Genomic DNA, 22,428 nt, shown 5'->3' with positions numbered 1-22,428 from the left:
GTGCCCCCCCCCCCCCCCCCCCCGATATATAATTTCGGAATCGGTTCCGTTGCCCGTTACATGTTGCCCCCCCCCCCCCCCCCCCCCCCCCGACACCAGCAGTGAAGCAATCCTTCAACGATCGCGGTGTCTCAGTGGCAGGGCGTTTTTGGAGCGCCAAAGTAGCGTAAACTCAAATAATTGAAGACATCTTTGATTATTTGATTGATTGAATATTGTTTAACGTCCCTCTCGAGAATCTTTCACTCATATGGAGACGTCACCATTGCAGGTGAAGGGCTGCATAATTTAGGCCTATGCTCAGCGTTTACGACCAGGGAGGATCTTTATTGTGCCACACCTGCTGTGACTCGTAGCCTCTGTTTTTGTAGTCTCATCCGAAGGACCGCCCCCATTTAATCACCTCTTACGACAAGCAAGGGTTACTGAGGATCTATTCTAACCCGGATACCCATGGGACTTAATTATTTGAAGATTCCATCAATTCAATTAATGCAAGCAATAAATTTCTTAAATATTTGGAGAGATCTTCAATTCCATTTGGCACATTCATAATTGAATTATGCGCCTGTTTAAATACAACTGAATTGATGCTCTTTCTTGGTCTAAAAGAGCAGAATCTGACAAAATTAGGGAAATTCGTAATCCAATGACAGCGTGCTCTACACCAACACGCAGGTACAAGAAATGAATAACGCGCTTCAATATAAGTATGTCGGGGTGAAGTGTTGCAGTTCATACCTTAATGTATTTTTCAAAAATTAATTTTATTTTTTATAATTACATATTTTTTTGATCGAAATTCCCAGCTGTGAAAATAGTCGTATATGTATTGAGATTCATACGCACATTGTTCACATTTATGAGGAAATGGCTACATTTCAATTGGTAAAGATATCGAAGATAAAATTTTTGGGATATGTATATGAAAATATATCCAAATAATTAGATATATTTTCACTTGAATTAGGCATATCTTCAATTTACAGAGAGATCCTGAATTGAATTATTTGGAGATGTTTCTATTTGCTGAATTAATGTTCTCTTTAGCAAACTTTTTGACCTGAAATGTTACAGGGTTATAGAAAGTGATTAGTTATGTCATGATGTCAATATAGTATACGTCAGAACTCAGGATATCTAATTAATGCGCTTCGTATGCTGTCTGCCGACTCGAGGCATTGCAGTTCATACCCTCGCGTATCTTCAAAAATGGAATTTATTTTTCTTATATTTACATTCCAATTTCATACCTGTCGGCATACCCTGCCGTTGAAATAGACGTACGCTATTTATCAAAATAATTCTATTCATACGCGCATTGTTAACAACTGCAATCCGTAAAGATATCATTCAGGCAAAAACATTGGTAATGTAAATACATACACATATCTTAAGGTAATTTATCGCTGTAGATTAGAAATTTAATGTGAACTGAAATTAAAATTATTATATGCAAATGCAGTGGCCGAAACACGTTTAACTTTGTTCAATTACGGCAACCTCTGCCCCATTACTCCAGATAATGGTAATTCTGCGTCCTATAAGCTTATTTGTTCCTGTGCATTTTTATAAGAGAACCTGAGAATAGCTAGAATAACACAGAGAGCAAACGTTCTACGAAAACCTTCTTCATATCCGAGTCGGTCAGTCAATTCGTTGGTTAGTTTCACAGAATAAAGAATGTGATGAATTCGAGTTTTTCCTCGTAGTGGCTTTCTATTTTCCCCTACTAGTAATTCATGGTTCCACTGTATTCCATCGTCAGATACCCACTATACTGAGTAGAAGACGAGATCACCCGACGATGATTGTATTCTAGATGACAGACTTTTGTTTGAAGAAAAATGTCATCCCTAATTGATTGAATACTACAAAGAATGTGGGTATGGTCAAAATTCTGTAGAAAGTTTCAGGAGTTGGCATACGTCAGAGTGAGTGCAGGGCCTTGACTAAAAAACAAACAGGAAGTGAGTAGAATAGCACCCGGATATAAAGAAAGAGAACAGAGAGGGGTGTACACTGGCAGATGATTTCGATTTCGGACTTCAAGAATTACGCCACGAAAAAAACATGGGGCTATAGTATGTTGATACGCTTTCTACTTTAATAATTTAATAAAGTACTCATACATCGTCATACAGTGATTTTCTCTTGAATATATCGGTCAGTTGAAGTTTCTTTGAAACAGGATCCATAATACACCCTAACATATCAGCCGTCTGCTGAGCTCCTCCATGTCTGTACATTGTACCACATATCACGACATGTACAGCGTTCTGCTTTGTGGTACATGTTTCTACAATGTAAACATTGTTAAACAGAATTTATCACAGGCATAAAGAAATAAAGAATCTCACTACGATGAATTAGACACGTACAGGAATAGAATATCTAAACTGATGAGCTTGTGGTCTCTGACGACAGCAATGTATCAGAGAATAATTAAAATTACCACCGAAGTTGACAGTGATATTTAATGGGTCTCTTTTTAATTATTAGCGTGCTTAACTTCTAAAAATAAGGTTTAATGATATTTTGGTATTTTTTTTTTAAATTGAAAAGTTACAGAATTTGTGCATGTTAAGAGCATAAAAGGAAACCATCTATGATTTCTCGCCATTCGTAACCAAAACATTTCCTCTTTTCTGATTGGTATTTTAAATGTCTGATAAAGTAATGCTTATTTTAGGGATATGGGACAAAAATGTCAATATGCATGTAATAGTTTGGTTAAAAAAAGACAAATTAAACAAAAGCAGACCCGTTTTTCTCCATTTGAAATGTCAAAAGATTCAACATAGTCTATTTTTTTTTTATTATCATCAAACATTTCTTACCTTCTAACCAGGATGCCGTAACGGTCCAAAAGCGTAATTCTTATAGGAAATTCCTCGGGCTCTTTTCACAGGCGTTTATTAAATCAGTCGAGAAGGCTAACATTTAGAAGTATTTCTTGAACTTTTGACATTTACATGTATTTGTGATTGTACCAACAGTTTGCGTGTGTCTATTTCATGAACATCACTTTTCAGTACATATTTGAATATAAAAAACAAGTCAGCTAACAACAGGCGTTGAACTTCCTCAGTTTTGAAGAAATATTATGAAGAGAGTACATGATTTATTTGTCTAACGCCAACCACACTTTTCAATGAGGACCTTCTTATTTGACAAAGTGTTTTTGTGGGTATTGAAGATGTGCATGTGATAAGGATTTTGATTTCCCTCACATTTTGAAAAAAACAAAAAACTACAGGTTGTTGGACTTTCAGTCAGTTTTAAGGAAATATTACGAAGTGAGTTTTTGAGGAAATATTACGAATTGAGTACATGTTTTGTCCATATAATTCCTCTAACAGTTTTCAAGCGTAGCCCTTTGTAAGCAACATAAAAAAGTGCATTTTGCAAGAATTTTATTGCCAACAATTTTCATTGATGTTTGATAAAATTTCAGGGCGTTGAACTCGGTCAATATTAGTGAAATATTTCACACATACAAAGCTCTTGGTTCGTCTATCTACCCCTTGTCACAGTTTTTAAGTTAGGACCTTTTCTTATGATGCTACAGAAAGTATGTTACAACTTGATGATGATGACCGATACTACCTAACACGAGTTCTACAGCTCGTGGCATTTATTGCCTCGTGACGAGTGGATTATGTATCGTTTCCGGTCCTCGTGTGACATGTACGCCGCGATATACCTATATATATATAATATCTCTCTAATAGATAATGAGGCAGATTTTCTTAACAGCAAGTTGCTGCTTAAAATTCCATAGCTGATGGTAAACGATTTATGGACTAAGTATTTGAATAACACATAATAATCATAATCATATACATGGTTTTGCATTGATATGTTCGTGTTTTTTGAAGACACAAATTATGATTAATAGTTGAACAGATAGCCTTTTGTTTTGCTATTATACTGCATTATGGTTTCTACATGAGTGGGATACATTTAACATACAGGGGTCGACGTTTCGACGTTCTTGCAATAGATTATAATAAAGATATAAAATAGTTGTATTTGTTACATTATCCAATTACAGTAGCCTTATCTATGTTCCTTGGATCATAGGATCTTGCCAAGTAAGCCTTTGCTTGTTACCTGGTAAAGGCAGTGAAAACAGACCTGGATTTCTCGAAAAGAACTTAAATCTGAGAGTTTTTGACTACTCAAATAAAAGAAAACTCAAACTTAAGTTTGAGATTTGTTTTTTGGAGAAATCCAAACCAGGACACTAATGTGAATAGAAAGAAGTATTTTTTGTCCCTAGTGGTGGTCAGAGTGACTAGGAAGACATTTATAAGAACAAATGTGATACACTTGCTTGTTAAACAGTGTTATATGACGTTTGGCTTGTTTCCACTATCCATTATACGCAAATGTATATTGTACAATGTTGATTATTATTTAATAGATATTGTTTAAACTATGACTGACGTACGTAAAACTATAGCGAAGTTCAGCTAAACTGAGCTGTAACGGAATTGCTGCTTGATTTCTGTTTTCATTCAATTCCACTGATAATGCAAAGACGATTGTTCTTGGACTGATTGAATTACTTCAGCATATTGCAATAAAAGCATGGCGACACGAAATTTGATTTTCAGATTGACTGATTGATTGATAATGGTTTTACGCTGTTTTGGCAATATTTTAGCCATTTTACGGCGGTGATTTTCAGAAGAATCTATTTAAAAGTGAAACTGCAAATAGATGAAGAGTTTATTTTGTTTCTTGCATTTTGACGGACCATAAGGTATAAACATTTAATTCGACTATATAATTCACAGATTTTAAAATTGAATTTATTTGTACACGGCATAATGACACGCGCTTGCTATTATGCAGGTTAATGAATTTTATGTACAATGTAGTCTGCACATTGCTTCTATAAGTTACGAGACGACAGGATAATAATTCTATCCTGAACTACATGGATAAGTACTTAGCAGATTTTACATAATGAAATGTACATTAAAAATATCAAAAACTTAATTTACATGCAATTTCAGGGAGTGTTTGTCGTGAAAATTTTAATATGCAACCTTGGACCCGTCGCAAGCGACCACGATTAGCCCCATAATGACATATAATTACAATAGGAGACACAAATGTTTTGCATTTTAAGTCAAAAATAAAACAGAATGACCAAGCTGAGAAAAGACTGACATTCTCTGTCATTCTTTGGGTCATATTTGAACTTTGCAGCTGGAGCCTCAGTATTGAATGCTAGAGTTTATGATATCGTTAGGTCATCTATGGTACAGCAATGCTCACATATTATCGGTAGACCATGACATGATTCAATAGATAAACATACTAAATGCTATCTAAGGTCAGATACTGTGACTTTGAGAACTTTATTAGCTCTTTTAGGAGGTTCTGAGAAATAAGGATCTTTTTGCATTAAACTTCGAAATTTTATTTGGTTACCTCATTGGCTTGTACCACTAGTTATTCACTAGCTAATTGGTTCAGTTTGATTGGATGCATCAACTATTGTCAACAGCACCTTCTGGTACCGTATGGTTACATCAAGTCATAATCAGAAATTCTTAATTTAGATTTTGATTGAATGTCTCTGTAATGTAGACCGGATCTGATGAACGATCCATTTATAAACGTTGTTGAAAAAAGAAAAGAAAAAAATACATATATATACATGTAATGAGTTATCAATCCGGTAATAATAGACACAGGATGTAAGCATATTTAGTTGATAGTGTACACGAACTCGCTAAAAGATATACACACAATTCCAAAGAAATGAAATATAGAGATTATATATATAGTAATTAGACAACACTATTTGTACCCAAATATCAGTTAAAGTAACATCAATGATGTAAAATACAGTGTCAGGACGTAACTTGACATCACGATCTCTCTCTTGATCATTCGAGTGAACTTTTTAAAGGAATTTAATTAGGGTTTTCCGCAACAATGAATTGAAGTTTTGTGAAGTTTACTCTTAGAAAACCTTTTATATCTCTTTTGACTTTTTATCGCATTGTATCTTTAATCATAGATACATATGCTTCAAATGTTCTTTTTGGAAGTGGTACAGAACGACCGTTTGTTCCACATAGCAATACAACACTCTTTTATCTGCTAGCGTACCCAATCAATCAAAGCAGCAGTGGAAATTGAGGCCATCAAGCGAAAAATGATATTTCCAAGGAAGCCGAAGAGGAAAGTGATATTCCATTCTGTTGTGGACAGAAGGAAACCCAGAAGACACCCTACGCTAGTACCAAGTATGGCATACAGTGACCCGATGACTCTTTTCAGCATCTCCCTTTTGTACGTAGATTCCGATATATTGTCTTGTTTCTTATCATACCACACTTTGTACATTTGGTAAATGCTACATATTTCCAAACCTACAGAAAATGCAAAGGAGTGTTGTACAATTTTCAGACTAAGAAGAAAAATCTTCATTGCAATGTCATATAGAAATCTTTCAGGCTGGGCAACATGTTCGAGCGGGATTCCATATTTTGTGCAAAATCTTTCTATGTAGGTATTAAAAACATTTGGTGGAGTCACTGCTTTTGATGTTGGGCGAAATTTCTTGACGACTCTTGAAATGAATGAAGTCCAAGTCTTCGAACTCGTATTCACTCTTTGTCTTACTTCAACGACAGACATTCTTGTGAGTTTCCTCGAATACAAAGAACTGATAAGACTTGCCCCAGCTTTAAATAAAGTTTCTTTCCACTCGCAAATTAGGATATCTAAAACATCTCCCTTTAGTCTTTGTGTCAAAGTAGCCAAGGTCCACTGCTCTGAATGCGCAATCCCTGTCAATATGTATGAAACAAGGTGCTCGCAGTTGTTGAATGTAACGTAGTACCTTTTTTCTCCTTCTCTTTTCAGCCATCTACTCCATGCTATTGCCATATCCTCTACTTCTCTAGGGTAGTCGTCTTTCTCAATTAAACTTAGACCCTTCCCAATATCAGCTTTGATATCATCACTGGAGTATTGGTCTCGCTTTACTCTTCCAACACCACCTATCGCTACAGCTGTACGATAGTTCCCAGTAAAATGTATTCTTTGACATGATTGGCTGTCCCAAGTGTGACCCAGTAATATGAAATGATGGTCATATCCATTTCGAATGACTTTGCAATGCTTCAGAGCAAGGTTTGCTGATTGTGTGAGTCGGACCAGATGGTCCAGATCGGTTATTTGGGTTTCCTTTGGTGGAGGCTGCTGCATCTGTCATAAAAAAGATAGACAATAATTGTAAAAAATCAAACGATATGTAGTCGTGATTGATGATTAAGGTAGCTCCACCCTCATGGGACTTATTAAAATTAATGGTTCAAAGTAGAAATGTTATATTGATTTCCACTTAATATAGGCCGATTTCATCAATAACCGAAGAAAATGTATATGTTGCCAGATTTTTATAGATGTCAGACATAGACAAACAAAACGTTAATATCAATATCCGAAAATCGCACATTTTCATTAAATAGCATGATAAAAATACATAAAAATTGGTTGAAATGACAAAATTTTAATTTCAAAAGTTAACAAAAACTGCTGCTTTATAAAAATATATATGAGTTAATTGTGGATATCATAGAAATCATTGTATAATAAACATACAATAGAAAAATACCAGTATAGGAGTTTTAGCCCTTGACAACATTTTTGTAATATAGATAACTGATTATTTATAGAAAATATAAACCCTTTCAACATTAATTTTTTTACCAGAGTTTTTATTATACCAAGTGAACAAATTCCTCTTAAAGATGTATTTCTATTGTGCACAAATTTTAATGAAATACTAATTTTTCAAAAACTTATGACGTCACACGAGGGTGGAATTACTTTAATACCAAACTAGGAATTGATATTTCCATGTACACACTGTTATATAGTTTAACAGCAGAATAAAAAAAAATAGATTTTTCATATGCGGTGATTTGTGTAAATTTTTTCGAAACATATACTAGTATTTATCGTACAACAGGACAATATATTGAATTGCATAGTATGGTTGACAACATTGTACATGGATTGTGAATCATATTGTTTCTTTAAATGAGATCTACCATAATGTCACACAATGTAGGTCTTCAATGAGTTCCCATATATAATTTATCTACTAAACATAGGCATAGAAAAACAGAAAGGACTCTGTTCTAAAAAATTCCAGTTTAAATTGGGTTTGGAAAACTGTTTACATAATAGATGTGATTTAATTTGTTTCGATGGAATATCATTTAAAAACTACAGTTTTCATTCGCAAACAAATACGATTATGATAAAGAATGCTAATGTTCTTTTTTGAAGTGCGCAATGACACAATGATCATAGGCATTCCTGTACATCAAAGTGTGCAAAGTTATGGAACTAAGTTCACTTATAGTATAAATCTGATGTTCTTAAACTACACAGCCACCAGAAATTTTGAAATGAATTTAGAATCCATCGTTAAATAGATGAGGGATGTAAAAGTAATTATAATTCTAGCAACGAATCCTGATTTCGTAAATATTTGGACCCCATTGTCTTTCAACTGGCCAACATTTGTCATTTCCCAAAGCGATTTGGCTTCAGAAAGTGTAAGCGTCATGAGTAAACATTGTTGATATATATGTCGTTTATATCCCATAAAAAATCAGTACTATGTATAAAATGTTATCTTTTGATTCTGACTACTTAAACATGGACATAAATGAATTTCACACCAATTCGAGAATATTGAATTTTTGGAACGGAAATGGCTTCTGTCGTACACAATTCGTTAGGTCTAACTACATAATGAAAAAAGTGAAGGTAACGAATAGTGGTCAATCTCATAATTTCTTTAAGGAAAACAAAATTAAGACTTGTGGAAACACGGACCCCTGGACATGTCAGAGGTGGGACCAGGTGCATAGGAGGAGTAAGCATCCCCTGTCAACCGGTCACACTTGCCGTGAGCCCTATATCTTAATAAGGTAAACAGAGTCATTCATAGATTGGTATAACGACCACAGAATTTGAAAAATGCTGACTTTAAACGATACAGCCCCTTTAACATCAACTTATTTGTCAGTAGCCTGCAGCGATTTAAAAATTGATCATACGCAGAAAAAGCTCTGGCGTATCGAATCAGTTGAGAGACCTAAACTCCATATGTAGGTAATAAAGGGATACATAAATATGGAAGTTGACGATGCGGAAACTGAATTGATCCCATTTGTCATAAAGGTAAGTTGTTAACTGGCTCTTAACATCTATGTTCAATGAAATATCTAAGGACGAAGCAGATGTGGAAGACTGTGGTGTCTTTTATATTGAGTTTAATGGAATGAAAACGATTATTGCTAATACATAAAACGATATCGATATACCTTAAATGTCGATTTGAAGGCCATTGCAAGAATTTTATTCTTCTGATGTAGAATTGTTTGAATACATTCAGCCTCAAGAATATGAAGGTGAAGATAACGAACAGTGATCAATCTCATAAATCATATAAGCAATGCAAAATAGAGAGTTGCGCAAACACGGACTTCTCCTAGGCACCTGATCCAACTTCTGGTATGTCCAGGGGTCCATGTTTGCGTAACTCTCTATTTTGCATTGCTTATAGGAGTTGCTATATTTGATCATTGCTCGTTACCTTCTGGGTGCCACTAGATAACTAAAAAAATGTTGAGTGTGGCGGAAAACAGCCAATTAATCAATCAATTAATCGTTATCTCCACCGTTCATTAAATTTTATTGTCAATGGAATAAATTTTTTTGTAACTAGTAACGATAGCTTTACTTATCAAAATATATTTAGGAATATTTATCTATTACAATTATTTTCAATATTTAGATAGGAAGCAGTGCATATTTTGTTTTCTCAATAATTTTGCATTAAATAATCTATTTGCAGAGAACTGAACTATTCGTTCAAACTATAACAGTCATCAACATTATATGTATCTTCAATAATTTTCATAATAATGTAAAATTGGAAGTGAAAGTAAAGGACTGGGGTCTTAGAATCCCGAGTTTTGGGTGATATATGTTGTGGAGGATAAATTTACCTTTAAAAAGACGATATTTACTTTGACTATAGACATGTAAGTAAACCAGGAAGTAAATACAACGCTCAAGGTCATAAATTGTTAATTTTTTTTTATTTTGATATAGATTTTGGTGAAAATCATATTGCCAAATCTTGAACACTCAAAGGTTTGAAAATAATTGCACATAGATTGATATTTACCGCTCAGTTGTCAACGTTATCCTCATAAAATTACCACTTATCACCAGAGAACTCCGTAAAACGCCATTTTTGTTATTGGTATCGGATTTCAATAACAAACTGCGCATTAGACACTCGACTGGTGATAAAGATCTGCATACAATGTTTAGTATAATGAACAGGAACATTTACTGTGCATGCACATTTAAGGATATGCAGATTTTAAAAAAAAGTAAACGAAAAAAAGCTTTAGCTCTTATGTCCTGTATAGGATCAAATGTAAGAATCAAAAGGTTTCTTTATACTCGAGAACTGTAGGGATACACTCATGCTTGCAAGAATGGGACAAGTCATTTCAACCAGGTTGACAGAATACACTAAATGATATTAATACTTATTTATTACAATTCTTTTCAATATTGTGATAGCAAGCAGTGGATATTTTGTTTTCTCAATACTTTTGCATTAAATAATCCAGCAGCAGAGAACTGTTCAATCGAAAACAGACCAAACGTTACATGTATTTTTAATCATTTTCATGAAAATGTAAAATTGGAAGTGAAAGTAAACGACTGGAATCTTAGCCTCCCGATTTCTGGTGAGATATGTGGAGGATAAATTTACCTTTAAAAAGATGATATTTACGTTGACGATTGGCATATATGTAAACCAAAGCAAAAACACGAATGTTTACAAATAGAGGTAACTATATGGCTATGCACAGGAAGTAGATACAACGATCAAGGTCATATAAATTGTCAGGTTTTTTCTTTTGATTGTGGTGAAAATTATGTTACCAAATCTTGAAAGGCACTGAAAAGATTTGAAAATATTGAAATTTACCGCTCCGTTGTCAATGTTATCCTCATGGAGTTTATACGATCACCACTTATCAACAGAAAAGTCCGCAAAACGCCATTTTGTGATTGATATCGGATTTCAGTAAGAAACTGCGCATTAGACACTTGAATGGTGATAAAGATCTGTATGCAATGTTTAGTGCAGTGAGCAGGAACAACTACTGTCCATGCACATTTGTTTGGTAGGATTTAAAAAAGTAAACAAAAACGTTTTAGCTCTTATGTCCTGCACAGGATCAAATATAAGAATCAAAAGGTTTCTTTATATTCGCGAACTGTAGGGATACACTCATGCTTGCGACAATGGGACAAGTCCCTTCAACCAGGTAGACAGAAGACACTAAATGATATTAATTTGTGATTAATTCTAATCTGAAATCTGATCTCAGCAACACATTATGAAATGGTCTTCATAATACACCTTCAATCACTGATAATAACATTAGGACCGCATATAACAACACATGACGACTTTGGAATTCAGAAGTGACTTTTAGTGGAATGAGTATGAGCTCATTTTTATTTATTGTGCACACCCTTCATTGTTTTGGCGATCTCTGAAAAGAAGGACACATTTCTTGATCTCGAAAATCTATAAAATTCAAAATTCTAAAGCGGTCAAGAAAAGCCAATTCTTATTCAATTTCAGAAAGTATACTTCAATGAATTTCTTGATAATATGCACAGTTCCTTGAATTTCCTGATACCATAGTGTCATAATTAGTTTTACTCAAATTTAGTAAAAGTTTCATTATTTATAAGAATTTATTTTTCAGGACACTACAAAAAATGATAAACCTGAACTCGATGTTATTTAGACTTTTCTTCCAAATCTTGGCCAATGTGGTCAAATTGATGAGAAGAAAAGAGTTACTTCGGGATCTTTGCACTAAATATACTTAGTTTTGAAACAAAAGCATGTTGTCAATGTTGGTGGCAAATTAAGCGATCTTCATACATAAGCATGGTTCTATAAAAATCGATATGAAAATTGAAAATAGAGTACTGTTTTAGAATAATGTATCTGAGCAGTAGTCTATATCATTTACTATGACGTCATGGACAGATGGATTCTTTTTCTTTTCCGTCAAACCAGTGTAATGATAGTCAGCATATTGATCACGTGATTGAAATATGTTACCGGGTATGTCGGAAATAGTTAATGTCGTCACATTACTAACTATGGCATCATATAATACATGTACTAAACTACGTTACGTTTTGTAGAAGATCATAGCATTATAGCTGTTTGTATATGGTCAGTTCACAGTGATATGACTCTCCAACCCGAGTGAATTAGAAAATGACCGAGGCGTGATTTTCCCCTATTTTCTTGAAGTTCTCCACCAAATCTCCTTCGAATATGAAAAATACATCCAGAATAATGTTGATTTCTATAGTTCTCTTGGAATTTTCATAGTCAATGGGATGGATGGATATGAGTTACCGTACCTATACTGGGTTCCTAAACGTCAGAAAAACACTTACAAAGAAATATACATTGCTGGATCGAGTAAATGTTCTACCTCACGGAAATATTAACTGTGATGGAGAAACTTCAAACGTACTGTACCAAAACATTAGATATATCGACGTCGCTAATTTTCATTCATATGTCGATTCGATACATGTATATCCATGTGAACATGGACACTATGTAAAAGACACCACAGCGTCGTCCACTTTTGCTTCATACTTAGATATTTTATCAAAATTATATATCAAATGCAAACTAGCAACTCAACATTGTGATAAACGGGATAATTTCAGCTTCTTCATCGTGAACTTTCCATATTTAGGTAGCAATATTCCATTATCACCTGCATATGGTGTTTATATCTCTCAACTGATTCGATACGCAAGAGCTTGTTCTGCGTATAGTCAGTTTTTAAATCGAGGCAAGCTACTAATAATCAAGTTGATGGTACAGGGGTTTCAACCGTCTCGTTTAAAGTCAACATTTCGCAAATTCTATGGTCGTTTGCCAATACAATATCTCATTGGGTCAAATGCTGTCTGACATGTTTTATTCCGATTGTTAGACCGTTCTTGGCACACTGATTTTGATTACGGATTACTCCGTTTACCTGATCAAGATGTAGGGCTTACAGCGGGTGTGACCAGTCGACAGGGGATGCTTACTCCTCCTAAGCACCTGATACCACCTCTGGTGTGTCCAGAGTTCCGTGTTTGCCTAACTATCTATTTTGTATTGCTGATAAGAGTTATGCGATTGATCACTAATCGTAATCTTCACCTTTTGATGTTAATACATACAACGTTGTCAATATATCGATTTGTCAAGTTGAAGACCACAGCAAGAAATATTTTTTCTCATGTAGAAGTTTTTAAGTAAATTCTGCTTCATAAGAATATAAAAAGAGGTCAGCTAATAAAGGAGCACAATTCGTGTCCATGGAATCACGAAAGACTACGAAGATATTGTCAATAAGGAACTTCAGTATATTTTGAATATCATCATCAGAATACCTATGCGTAGAATCATAGTTGTGTTTTAAAAAGTAATTTTGAATGACTGATCACTAGATATCAGTATTTCCTTTTTCCAGTTCTGTTGGAGAAGATATCAATTATGAGGAAACATAATTTTTTTCTCGTCAGTGTCCTGCCACATTTTGAAGGCATTTTAGCCTTTTAAGCAACTGTATCATCTATAACTAAACAGAAAATATGTAATTAACCATATCATAATAAATTTATAATCTTTAAAAACAGCGAGGTAGACATCTTTGAACAATTTTTCTCGAGTAAAATACGGTGGGGAAAAATGTCCATTTTCTTTTTGATTCTTAAACAACACATAAACTGTTGCAAGTTGGCGATGTCACAATTCAGTAATATATACTCTGTTTGCTTGAAACTTTATTTGTCATAAACATATAAGAAATGATTAAATCCAAGAACAATCCCATACAACGGCTAAAAATGGAACCATTCTTAGATTTTGTTTCCGTTCACGTACAGAGTCGTGACGGTATTATAAAACCGTTTCCATTTTCAGTTCATGTTTGCTATATCAAATGAACAATTTATCATATCAAGCTGCGTTATCAGTCGTTAAACTAGGAGGATGTACAATAAAATATGTGCAATTTTATTTTTGAAATACGTATGCTGGAATAGAATGGATTTCTCGCATTGGGTTAAAAACTCCCAATTCATTATGCATCATACAGGACAAATATTTCCCCAAGCGTTTAGACGATCACCAATTTATTACTGGTGACAACAGAAGACAGATAAAACGCTATTTAAATCAAGTTCATGTTGAAGTGCATTCGCCTTCATGAGTTTTTGCCATTTTTACAGTTTCTTACGTGTTACGTGTGCAGAAAACACCAGTTTCCTGACAAATGGAAAAGGTAGATGATGGCTACAAATAAATTGTTAATTGAAAATCTACAATTATCATGATGACCACACGAAAAGTCAATTGACATACTCTTCAACATTTACTATAGTTTTCACTGAAATCGAATTTACACTCTATCAAGCACTGCTTTCTGTCAAAATCGTTCAAATACACATAATTCTTGCAGCTGTGCCTACATCCAGCTCGCTCTCTTTTGTTCAAGGCCTTGCACTCACAGGTGTCATCACATTTCCTAAATTCAGCTTCACATTTCTTGGAACATGCCTGGAACTTCTTCTTGAAAGAGTTGGACATATAGTCCTTCCTACAGTCCGTGTGACATTTTGTTCTGTAGGGATAACATTCCTGTTCACAAAAAGTTCTATCCCCCAGAACACAAATAATGCACAGAGAGATGGAGACAAAAAGTAAATGCATCTGCAAAGTGAATAAAAAAAGAATAATTTTGGAGTTAGCACAACATAAAAATGCCTACAGAGTAGGGATGTACTGGTGGTACGATTTAAATTTGTGTAATGTTGAGATACGAAACGGATATATGAATCATACCATCATGACTTAGAAAAGAGAATAATGAGTTGTGATTCTAGTTCTAAAATAAATTTCGTGATGTGAATATTCCTAAGAAAGAACCTGCCAAGTAACGTTCATATATTTTGTGACACTAGAATTGCTTTGTACATTTGTACTTCACATTCGAATTAATTTAATTTTACAATTCCTGAATTTGAAAATTGCCGATTAGATTTGTTTATTTTGTGATTAGTAGGCGATATTTTGTTTGTTTATTATTACATTTATTTCATCGTCATGTTTTGAGTTTGAATTCAGTAAAACAGAATTTATATATTATACACATAAAACATAATTTATATATTGTACACATATTTCCAGGTTCTTGAATGTTGTAATATTTAAACGCACAATCTATCTGTTTTGAATAGCTGTCTTTTTAAGAACTGAAATTTGGATTGTTTATGATTACGAAAACTCTGCTGTTAATGTGAACATAATGAAATGGACACGCTGTTCATAAAATCTTCTGAAACACCATCATTTTTCCAATATCTACTTTGATCAACGGAATTAAACAAGTAGCTCAGTTACAAATGGCTCTATAACGAAATGAATGCTTGAAAAATATCACCGAAACATAATTTGGTAAAATCTATGCAAATAACAGTTTTGATATGAATAAATTCCACAATAGCCTTGGACGTTGATTTGATGTAACATTTCTTTAATTATCTTTTATCTGCTCTATAACGAGATGAATGCTTGAAAAATATCACCGAAAGATGAGTTCGTACAATCTATGCAAATAACAGCTTTGATATGAATATATTCAACAATAGCCTTGGATGCTGATTTAATGAAACATTTCTTTCATTATATTTTATTTCCTAGGATTTTTATTTTTAAAATTATTTACAAAAACATGTACACTTGAACTTCAGATATGTACCTTACCTTTAATCTGTTGGTCGGACTTCTTTCAGATGTAGGATTGCGTGGAGCACAATAAATACGTATTGCATAAAATTATACGTGGGATACAGCGTGTATGTCATATTCAAATAACATCATGTTTTAATCTGAAAAATTAAATACTGCCGTTTTGCGGTCAGATTGAGTAAATTCTCCGTGACATTTCTTTTTCCTTGACATGTCAAGATCCGGTGCTCTTTATCAGGCATTTCATTTTTTCCTATTGTATTACCTATATGAATCTGTTGACGTACCGTTATAGCTTGGCATATCAAAATTAGAATCATAAAAACAATTAAAGCTTGAAATTTAAAAAGCCTTTAATTTGTTTTGACGTCACTCAACGAATTCTTTTGATGGGAGGGAAATAAAAAAACACGTTTCTGTGTTAAAAAAGCATTTAAAAAACTTGTTTTCATAAGTAACAACTGCAGTAAAGCTCTTGGATGATGACACTGTAATGATATAAGTAAGGGGCGCGACATGGTAAAAGTTTGAGTGTTTGACAATCATCATCACCAAGCGCACGACATCTGAAAAACATCATTGAACGATATAGGGCTCACGGCGGATGTGACTGGTCTACAGGGGATGCTCACTCCTCCTAGCCACCTGATCCCACCTCTGATGTATCCAGGAGTCCATGTTTGCCCAACTCTCTATTTTGTATTCCTTATAGAAGTTACGAGATTGATCACTATTCGTTATTTCCACCTTTTTATTAGGTAAATGACGATATGCTACAAATATCCATGCAATCAGATGCTAGGATAAGACGCTTTGAATCGACGTTGGTAGGATAGATTGTATCCAGGATGCTAGAATAGATTCTTCGTCTCTTGGATGCTAGGCTAGGATAGACTTAAAAGTATATGATGCTAATATAGATTCATTTTACCCAGGATGCTATTAATAACTCCAAGTATCCAGTATGCTACGATATATCATATATCCAGGATGTTAGCATATATTATGTATCCAGTATGCTACGATATACTATGCTATGTATCCAGTATTGCAGGATAGACTAGGCTAGGATATACTCTATGTATCCAGGATGCTAGGATAGACTAGGCTAGGATATACTCTATGTATCCAGTATGCCAGGATAGACTATGTTATGGTATATACTATGTATCCAGTATGCTAGGATAGACTAGGCTAGGGTATGTTCTATGTATCCAGGATGCTAGGTAGACTATGTATTCAGGATGCTAGAAAAGACTACATCTCCAGGATGTCTCCGGAATGCTAAGATAGATTCTAGGTACCCAGGGGTGCGTTTTACAAAAGAACTTACGACTTACGACCAACTTTACATAGTGGAATTTTCCAGTTCATTGTAAGATCATTCGTTAGGTATCCAGGATGCTAGGATAGACCCAAGAATAAACTCCATATTTCCAAGATGGTAGGATATACTTATCGCAGGATATTTGGATCTAAGTATCTACGATACTAGGAAGACTCTAGCTGTCAAGGATACTAGGATAGACTCTTATTGATCAGGATATCAAACTAATACTAAATATATCCGGGATGCTGGGGTAGAATTTATGTATTCAGGATGACCGTATATCCTCTATGTATCCATGATGCTAAAATAGTCCCTAAGTATTAGGATGTTAGGACATACTTTGTGTCCAGGGCACTAGGATATGTATCCTGGATACTTGGATAGGATAGACGCCATTTGTCCAATATACTATACTCTTTACATGCAAGATGCTAGGAGAGACTATATATATATATCCAGGGATGCTAAACTATACCATAATTATGTATTTTAGGAAACTAGTATAGACTATACTACTAGAGTCTCTAGAATACTACGATAGACTTTTCGTCTCCATGATACCAAGATAGACTCCATATATCCATGATGTTAGAATATACTCTAAGTCTCAAAGATGCTACGATAGACAAATTTATTCAGGATGCTACGATAGACAAATATATCCAGGATGCTACGATATACAAATATATCCAGGATGGTACGATATACAAATATATCCAGGATGGTACGATAGACAAATATATCCAGGATGCTACGATAGACAAATATATCCAGGATGCTACGATAGACAAATATATCCAGGATGCTATAATATAGTTTTCATCTTCAGAATGCAATAATTACACAAAACCAAAAAAACAACAACAAAAAACAAAAAACAACAACAACAAAAAACACCCCCCCCCCGAAAAAACAACAACTTTAAAGACTTTAAGTAAATCGACACTAATTACCAGTCACGCACAATCTTTGTGAATAATAAAACTGGTTTATCAAAATTTATAACAACTCTTTTAATCACACCCACACATCATGTGTAGCTTGTGGAAAAACAAAAAATGAAAAATGAAAATAATTTTGATGTGACAAGCAAAGATGAGTATTTGTAGTCCTTTTGGCGAGGAATATGTAAAGTGTTACAGGTATGCCCAACAAGCAGCATAAAATTAATGTTTTCTTTCCTAACTACGAGTAGTTCGGAATTGTCCAGTCGTTGATAGCAAATCTATGCTTCATCTGAAAACTGGAAGCCTCTTTTCAGTCGTTGTTCACGTGTGGAAATGATGTTATAGAAAGATCTTAATTGCTGTCTTAATCGATAATAACGATAAAGAATTTAATTTGATGTAAAAAAGAGTTTTCAATACATACAACAGGGATTCAAATTCATACGATCTGTTGTTTTACAGAAAATATATAACAATTTAATTTTCCGAAAAATAGAATATCATTTTAATGTACATGTACTTTGAACACGATGACTTGTTGGTTGTCACAAGTAGCATGGTTAGTTTGTCTCTATTGGAACAATATTTGATCAAGATATAGGGTGACCGGATGACAGAGGATGTTTACTCCTCTTAGACACCTGATCCCACCTCTGGTATTTCCAGGGGTACATGTTTGCTCAACTCTCTATTTTGTATTGCGTATAAAAGTTATGAAATTGATCACTGTTCGTTATTTTCACCTTTCACTTGGGGTGGTTTTTTATTTCTTTGAAACGACAAAGGAAATATACTCAACATCAAACTGAAGGACATAAGAAACTAGCTCGACAAAAAAAAACAAAAAAAAAACCCAGTAAAGATATTCTGAACAATTTATTTGAAACGTAACACAACAAAGAAGTGATAATTTCACTTGATGATTATACATTATATTATGCAAATTCTTTGAGATTTAAACACCATTAGGTTTACATTTGACAGGACAATAACTCCGGTGTAAATTGCATGGAGAAACACTTAGTAGTTGTTTTAGTTTTTGCAAAATAAAGCGTACAATGGATAGTTTAAACGCTTCATTAAAATCTAATTTATGAAAGTTTTAGATGATATGCATAATTACAATGGAAATTAAACTGAGACCCTGCACCCGTCGCAAGATTCCACGAACATTCGCATACAGAAATGTTATTAGGACGGCAGACACAATGGATGTACAAGTAAATAAATAAACTTAGATTGTACTAAGCAGCGGAAAGACTGGGCATGCGCTGTCCTTTCTGAGGTCTTTTTGACCATGTTGTTTAGAGTTTATTTGCACATATTCTAACTCATGTCTTCTGTTGTCCATTTTTAGTATTTGCAGCCCTCTGAATCTGATGTCGTCCTGTACAAGACTTTTGGGCGTCCTCATAGTCAAATTTACACTCCTTGTGACAATGAGATCTGTCAAAGGAACTCCTGAAGGGAAATGAATCGCACGTCTTATCGCATCCTGCTTTTTCCCGCTCCGTCAAAGCCACGCAGTCACAACGTGGGTAGCACATAAATGCTCCAAGATCACATTTTTCGGAACACATCAGGAATTTGGGTTTTGACAAATTTCGCCAGAAGCCTTTTTTACACTTTGACATACATTTGACTCTGATTGGATAGCATGTATCTCTACAAGACTTCTTCTGTCTTCGTTGTGCGTTAGTGAGTACAAGGTAGACAACCATTAACCAGAAAAGCATCTGAGAATAAAAGAAAATGAATCAATACATGGAAAAAGTACATCACATTTTACATCAATTGTCTTTGGTTTCAAAATTTTTCTTGAAAATACCCTGGGCCAAAGGTGAAATCAACAAAAAATTATAATCCATATTAGATAATGGAAAACTTGTAGCTTATTTTAGTGAAATCTTGATTATGTGACTGAGTAAGAATTCATAAACAGTGTTTAATATGATTATACGATAAGCTCAACACTTACCGAGACACTCCTTGTCGCAATGAGACCCATCTTCTGAAACAGACACAACACGTACTGAGCTACGTGGGATGAAAACGAAGATATATGAGCCGACTTCTTAATTAATATTCAATTATCTTATAATTTCCACCATTTAATTTAATAAGACGGCAATTATTAGCCCTAGTTTTTGTCAGGTAACACAGGACCTGTCAGGATCATCACATCAAGCAATTAATTCGGACGGAATTGTCTTAAATGTTAATTAGTGACCACATCCAGATAGGAAATTTGGCTAAATTGTAAATTAAATTTATAGATCCGATGAATGCACCAATGTATCCCTCCCTGATTGAAGTGTGTCGATTGACATCTGGACAAATAAGCTGGAGAATGATATTCTTCAATAATCCCAGGTAACAGATCCAAACAATATTGAATAGGCACACTACACCATCTGCTTATGAGAAGTAAAGTGTACAGAAATATCGAAGTCGACTGAAATTTATATCTGATGGGGTCAACGTGAACATGGAATTTGACAGTTTACTTCCATACAATTACACATAATTATTGAATGAATAACTTGATCGTACCTTTCACGATGTGAACTTAAATTAAACGATATGACACATACAAGGTATCGTTAATTGCTGTTTTTCTTACTTTCTTGTATTTATGCACCGAAATCTGTCAAAATCGGAATTACGTAAAACAAAAGTATGGCTATTATTATCATTATTTGTAAAGAATATTATGGCAATATCACGTTTGAGAATATTCAATTATATTAAGTTTGGAATGTAGAAAGTTTTAGGTATACTTTGAAGTTGTGTTATCAGAATTAATTTGTGTATTGGAATCTGTACAAAAATAATCATTTGTTTCAATTATCAAATTAGAGTCCTTTCAACTCAACAAAACCTTTTCAAGTTAATTTTCTAAAATATCGGCAAACCATTCAAATATTACCAATACACCATACAATATATCTCTATTAAAGGTAGAATAAACGAAAATTGAATGTATCACACAACGATTTCAAATGGCGAATTGTATTTTTACGAACAAAGTGTCTTGGTATTTTGTGAATTGTTCAAAAATTGATGGTGCAGATATTTTGTTAAATAGATGAAAATACATCCATATTGTTCCATAAGAATTGCTCATTTGACACAGGAATATGAATAGACATACCACGACTAGAATTTGCACGGTGATTCAGAACTAGACTTCACAGTTTAGATTCTAAAATATGAATATAGATTCTAAAATATAGATGATCTGATACATTGCTGCATATCATCAATACTGGCATCAATATAGATGATAGAATACAGATGTGCATAAGGTAAGAACATACATGAAAGTGAAAAGCGTGTGTACAAGTACTCCTAGATTTAACTGCAATAATCAGTTAAATCATTGAAATCTATTCGTGTTCGTGTAAATTTGTTTGCAACTTTGGCGAGAAACAGTGGTATTTTATGTTTGCATCATTTAATTAGTTGTGATAAATGAAAAACCACCTCTTCATAATTTTTATGAACATAATTTGACATTCAATATTAAATTTGCATCATAAATGTCCATATCACTTAAATGTTTCTTTCATTTTTCTGGCCATTAAACTATTCAATCCACTATATCAACATATATTTGTCAATACAAGAAAGGTTATGTTATACAGATAATTATACAGACAATTGATGATAAATTTTTAGAACGAAAAGGAAATTAAAATATTTGGCAACAAATATCAGCTCGTGTATTTGGTGACTTTGACTAATACTCTTGTGTCACATTAAAATTCTGCTAGTACTTAAGCGTGACTCGCTAAGAAGGATTCGTCGTCTTAAAGGTCCATAAAGTTGTCAAATTAGATAAGCTGTCTGAACAAAATATCACACAACATTTTTCAATCTATTTCATTCAAAGCAAGGAAGCGATAAACTGCCCTGCTGTACATACGTACATGCAGAAAGAAGGACAAAAACACCATAAAAGATTTAAATCATGTCATTTAACGTTTACCTAAATATACGAGAAATATTTATGGTAATTCATAATGCATGGCTTTTGCTCCCTAGTTTTGGATTGCTAGAATAGACTTTGAAGGTTACCATGAGCACGGATTTCCCCTTCTTTTTAGAATCACAGAAGCTGTTTCTAATATATTTCTAGGAGTGCATTAGATAGCAAAGGAATTTGTTTAATAAAGAAACATAACTTATATTTGATCGAATTCAGTTGATAACCTGAA

At 33.9% G+C, this 22,428-nt stretch overlaps 2 protein-coding genes and 2 long non-coding RNA genes across 6 annotated transcripts; all 4 read right to left on the bottom strand.

Annotated features, from left to right (window-relative positions):
• Window positions 1-2,085: 2,085 nt before the first annotated feature.
• LOC130052565 (uncharacterized) lies at window positions 2,086-3,192 on the bottom strand. Its single transcript, XR_008800906.1, has 2 exons — window positions 2,841-3,192; window positions 2,086-2,299 (listed from the first exon to the last, which is right to left on the bottom strand). It is a non-coding gene; the product is annotated as an uncharacterized LOC130052565 (long non-coding RNA).
• A 2,473-nt stretch (window positions 3,193-5,665) lies between these two features.
• On the bottom strand, window positions 5,666-11,313 carry LOC125676943 (uncharacterized). 3 transcript variants are annotated; one of them, XM_048914815.2, is made up of 2 exons: window positions 11,066-11,313; window positions 5,666-7,239 (listed from the first exon to the last, which is right to left on the bottom strand). In XM_048914815.2, exon 2 carries the CDS (start codon window positions 7,237-7,239, stop codon window positions 6,127-6,129), a length of 1,113 nt encoding a protein of 370 aa, XP_048770772.2. In that variant the 5' UTR covers window positions 11,066-11,313; the 3' UTR covers window positions 5,666-6,126. The 3 variants fall into 3 exon arrangements, with proteins under 3 accessions (XP_048770772.2, XP_056013753.1, XP_048770771.2); XM_056157778.1 differs by lacking the exon at window positions 11,066-11,313 and adding an exon at window positions 10,228-10,582; XM_048914814.2 differs by lacking the exon at window positions 11,066-11,313 and adding an exon at window positions 10,244-10,580.
• A 2,635-nt stretch (window positions 11,314-13,948) lies between these two features.
• On the bottom strand, window positions 13,949-16,073 carry LOC125675622 (uncharacterized). Its single transcript, XR_007370579.2, has 2 exons — window positions 15,947-16,073; window positions 13,949-14,893 (listed from the first exon to the last, which is right to left on the bottom strand). It is a non-coding gene; the product is annotated as an uncharacterized LOC125675622 (long non-coding RNA).
• A 2,996-nt stretch (window positions 16,074-19,069) lies between these two features.
• On the bottom strand, window positions 19,070-20,490 carry LOC125675577 (uncharacterized). The gene is made up of 2 exons (XM_048913317.2): window positions 20,187-20,490; window positions 19,070-19,944 (listed from the first exon to the last, which is right to left on the bottom strand). The coding sequence occupies exons 1-2, from the start codon at window positions 20,214-20,216 to the stop codon at window positions 19,540-19,542; spliced, it is 435 nt and encodes a 144-aa protein (XP_048769274.2). The 5' UTR covers window positions 20,217-20,490; the 3' UTR covers window positions 19,070-19,539.
• Window positions 20,491-22,428: the final 1,938 nt, after the last annotated feature.

This window comes from Ostrea edulis, chromosome 3 (assembly GCF_947568905.1).
Source record: "Ostrea edulis chromosome 3, xbOstEdul1.1, whole genome shotgun sequence".
Taxonomy (NCBI): domain Eukaryota; kingdom Metazoa; phylum Mollusca; class Bivalvia; order Ostreida; family Ostreidae; genus Ostrea; species Ostrea edulis.
The sequence above is the reverse complement of the archived record's forward strand: the minus strand, read 5'-3'. Positions and strand labels throughout refer to the sequence as shown.

Bases quoted from the DNA above. Each gene is read 5' to 3' on its own strand.
- LOC125675577 (XM_048913317.2), bottom strand. From the start codon at position 20,216: ATGGGTCTCATTGCGACAAGGAGTGTCTCG. The intron at 19,945-20,186 runs GTAAGTGTTGAG...TTTTATTCTCAG, and splicing joins TTGCGACAAGGAGTGTCTCG to ATGCTTTTCTGGTTAATGGT.
- LOC125676943 (XM_048914815.2), bottom strand. From the start codon at position 7,239: ATGCAGCAGCCTCCACCAAAGGAAACCCAAATAACCGATCTGGACCAT.